The sequence below is a fragment of the Trypanosoma equiperdum genome (genome assembly GCF_001457755.1).
Source record: "Trypanosoma equiperdum strain OVI genome assembly, contig: ctg_1669, whole genome shotgun sequence".
NCBI lineage: Eukaryota > Euglenozoa > Kinetoplastea > Trypanosomatida > Trypanosomatidae > Trypanosoma > Trypanosoma equiperdum.
This window is the reverse complement of record NW_027123692.1, coordinates 4436-8266: the sequence shown is the minus strand read 5'-3', so window position 1 is coordinate 8266 and position 3831 is coordinate 4436. Positions and strand designations below refer to the sequence as shown.

The following is a 3831-nucleotide window of genomic DNA, read 5'->3' as shown; positions in this document are numbered from 1 at the left end:
AAAAAAAAAAGTCAATCAAACAGTGAGGAATAAAAATGATGTACAAAAAAGCTTAATGGGAATTTACTTGACTTGTTGCTTATAAAGAGGAAGCGCAATCGATATGTAACCCCTCCGCACCTCATTGCGAATGTGGGATCAAATGATGGAACGACCATTGTTTGCCATTCAATTTTTTTTGTCTTACCCACTTTTTTTTTCGTATGCATTTTCCATTTTATCGCTCCATTTTTAAATGTTATATGTTAATTATAATCTTATATTTTACAATTTTTACTTCAATCGCGCGGTAGTGGCTCTGCGTCTGACATAACTGTTGGTGTTATGAAACACAACAAACGAAGTTAGGAGAAGCCGAAAAAGTGTGTGTGTGTGCTTTCCGATTTCACAAAAAAAAATTAATGGGCAATTTGTTTAGTGAGTATTGCTCCATGCTTAATTACCTTTCTTCGATTTATTTATTCTTTTTTTTTTATACCCCACCCCCTAAAAAACAAAATACAACAATTAATAATAATAAAATGTAGCTACTATTCAGCAAAGAAGAAGAAGGTAGGGAAGGGTCGCAAGAGGGGTTTGCTTTGAAATATTTATTTTATGAGTTTATCCCGCACAGAAAACAACGGCACCACCAGTGACACTCCGGCTCGTGAGTTCAACAACAATGAACGTAACGCGCCAGTGAACAACGGTGGCGCGGGTCGAGGGGGCCGTTGGGCCTTTCGGGGTGATTTCCGCTCAGATGAGGGGGGTGAACGTAAGGGAAAGCCGTGGGGGAGGTTCCCGCAAGGGGATGGTGAAAGAGGCAATCGCGGTTACGGTGGAGGTTATCGAGGCCGTGGCGGCAGGGGTCGCGGTGGCGGTGGCGGTGGCGGATTCCGTGAAGGCAGTTTTGGTTTCGAGAACCGGGCACAACAACAGCCACCGCGTGAGGGGTTAATGAATGACCAGGCTCCTCAAGAGGAGAGACAACCAACGGAAGAATCAGAACCGGTGCAGAGGGGACGGTTTGACGTTGATTTCTATGACAGACCTCGCCGCCGGGGCCGAGGCCGGCAGTATGGTGGTAGAGGGGATAATGACGGTGAAAGGGGCTTCTTCGGGGGAGATAACAACGAGAGGCAACCACAGAAACAGAGGCAACAAAACCCAAAGCCGTTTGGTCAGCAGCAGCAGCTGGAACCACAGCAGGAGGATGAACAAGAGGCCGTAGCGTCGCCACAACAGCAGTACAATCAGCAGCAACGGCAGCCTGAGAGGAGGCCCGATACAGCTCCCACAATGGATCCCATTTCTACGAACCCTAACCGCACACAACGCGCGCCACGTTTCCGTAAGAACTGTCGCGACGAAAGGGAGATCGAGAAGCTGTTCGAGAGTCATCATCAACAAAAAGGTATCTCTCTCGAGAACTATGCCAGTATTCCCGTCGACATCGTCCCCCGTGACATTGATGCTGTTGAAAGCTTTGAAGACCTCTTCGTCGAGCCAGCACTTGCTTTGAATATTGCAAAGTGTGGATATAAGGAACCGACCCCCGTTCAGCGCTACGGTATCCCCGTCTGTCTTAACGGTAATGACCTCATGGCATGCGCGCAGACAGGTTCCGGAAAGACAGCAGCATTCCTTGTTCCAGTCGTGCACTACATTCTAAAAAATGGTGTTTCTCCAGCAAAGGACCGCATCAGCCACCCCATTGCCGTCATCATGGCTCCAACTCGAGAATTGGCGTTGCAGATATATGATGAAGTCCGCAAACTGACGTTTCGCACAGATATCTTCTACGATGTCGTTTACGGTGGCACACCGTACCCTACGCGTTTTGAGAACGATATTCTTGTTGCCTGCCCAGGCCGCCTGAAGGACATTTTTGATCGTAACATTGTTTCTTTCAGCTGTGTCAAGTTTCTCATTCTGGACGAAGCGGATCGTATGCTTGAGATGGGGTTTGAAGAACAGATTGAGTACCTTGTTGCCTCACGCTACTCCGACATGCCTTCAAGTGAGGAAAGGCAAACACTCATGTTTAGTGCTACCTTTCCACAACGCATTCTCAATCTCGCGAAACGGTACCTGCGACCGAAGTACTACCTCCTAACGGTCGGCCGTGTGGGCTCAACAACGAAAAACATAACTCAAAAACTTGAGCGGGTGCCGGAAGCGGAGAAGAAGGATAAACTTTTCGATATCATTTACAAGCAGAAGCAAACTGATCTTGTCCTGATATTTGTGGAGACCAAGCGGTCAGCTGAGCAACTTCACAGTGCCCTTAAAAGCAGCGGCATCCCCAGTACCACTATCCATGGTGACCGCCGCCAGAGCGACCGAGAGATCGCATTGAAAGATTTCAAGAGCGGCATTACGCCTATTTTGGTGGCAACTGACGTTGCTTCTCGCGGTCTTGATATCCCCAACGTTGCCCATGTTATTCAGTACGACTTACCAAAGGAAATGGATGATTACACCCACCGTATCGGGCGTACCGGACGAGCTGGAAACAAGGGAGTTGCAACTTCATTTTACGACAGAAATAACCGCAATCTTGCTGTGGAACTGTACCACTACCTGCGTGAACACGAACAGGAGGTACCTATGTGGCTTGAAAATGAAAAGGATGCCGTAGAGGGAGAGCGGTTTGTTGGCGGCACGCGCGGTGGGAACCGACGAGGTGGCGGCGAAAGCCGTGCCGCTGCTCCACTTGGAAACTCGACATGGGGTGAAGCCGCTACTGGCAGAGGTGGCCGCCAAGGCGGTCAGCAGCAGCAGGAACGCAAAGAATCGAATGTGGATGACGGAGGCTTCTAACGATGTCCGACAATCCTCAGAGCGGTAGCATAAAATAGGGAAAAGAGGAATGACCGGGAATAGAGAACCGGTTGGGGCGAAAAGAAAAAGAGAAAAAGCATACATTGTGTCGTGTGCGTCTGCAAAAAGTGAATGATATATATATATATATATACTTGGCAGCAAGGTGAAGAGAGACAACCGAAAAAAAATAATTGAAGAGATAAATGAACGCATGGAAGACGAGAAGGAACGAAAAATGAGTTCGAATGATAAGGAGATTCAGAGGAAGAGGGGAAATGGGTGCATATCATTCGCTGTTTATGTGTTATTTTCTCCCACCCGTTTCACAGTGCGTGAGGGGGGAGGTGGTCGTGTAGCTTATCCGCATACTTTCGCACCTCCCATATGTCGTCGTTCCCGCACGAGAGAGGGAAAACTGTGTTAGTGAAGAGTCATAAAAGCCCTCACAAGATTAAGGAATCGAATGCAACGACAAGGCGAGGGAGCACGACGTCGGCATTTCGGTACCATGAAGTGCACAAGCAATGAATACAACTTCAATTTTGAGGGTATTCTCCCGTTTTTTAAGTGACTGTATCCCTTCAGTATTTGTTTTCGTACTCTAATGGACGACAGTGACGAGTAAGTGGGAGAGAGGCAGGGGGCGAGTGGACATGGTCCGTGCTTACCTATCTTTCAACAAGCATCAACAAGCACCAACACCCACACACACGCACACGTACACAAAAGTGTAATATATATATATATATTTATTTATATTTATCTGCATATCTACACGTGTCATTTCTTTAGTTTACGGAGTGGAAAACCGTGTGGTGATAGATGTTAAAGGAAATGGAGACCTGAGCAGACAAAAGAACTCCGAATTTACTCTCCTTCCCTTTCACCCAAAGCAAAAGTAAAAAAAAAGTAAACAAGCACAATTTCTAATAACAAAAGATAGAAGAGAGAAAATTAAGAAACAGATATTTCTATCAGTAATAAGGGAAATACAAGTAAAACTGGATACTAACCAGTAACGTT

The 3831-nt window shown here is 46.7% G+C and overlaps 1 protein-coding gene across 1 annotated transcript; it reads left to right on the top strand.

Moving 5' to 3' along the window:
• Nucleotides 1-597: 597 nt before the first annotated feature.
• Nucleotides 598-2805, top strand: TEOVI_000573600 (ATP-dependent DEAD/H RNA helicase, putative; the record flags this gene model as incomplete). The annotated part of the gene is made up of 1 exon (XM_067222646.1): nt 598-2805. One exon carries the CDS (start codon nt 598-600, stop codon nt 2803-2805), a length of 2208 nt encoding a protein of 735 aa, XP_067078747.1.
• Between the last annotated feature and the right edge of the window lie 1026 nt (nt 2806-3831).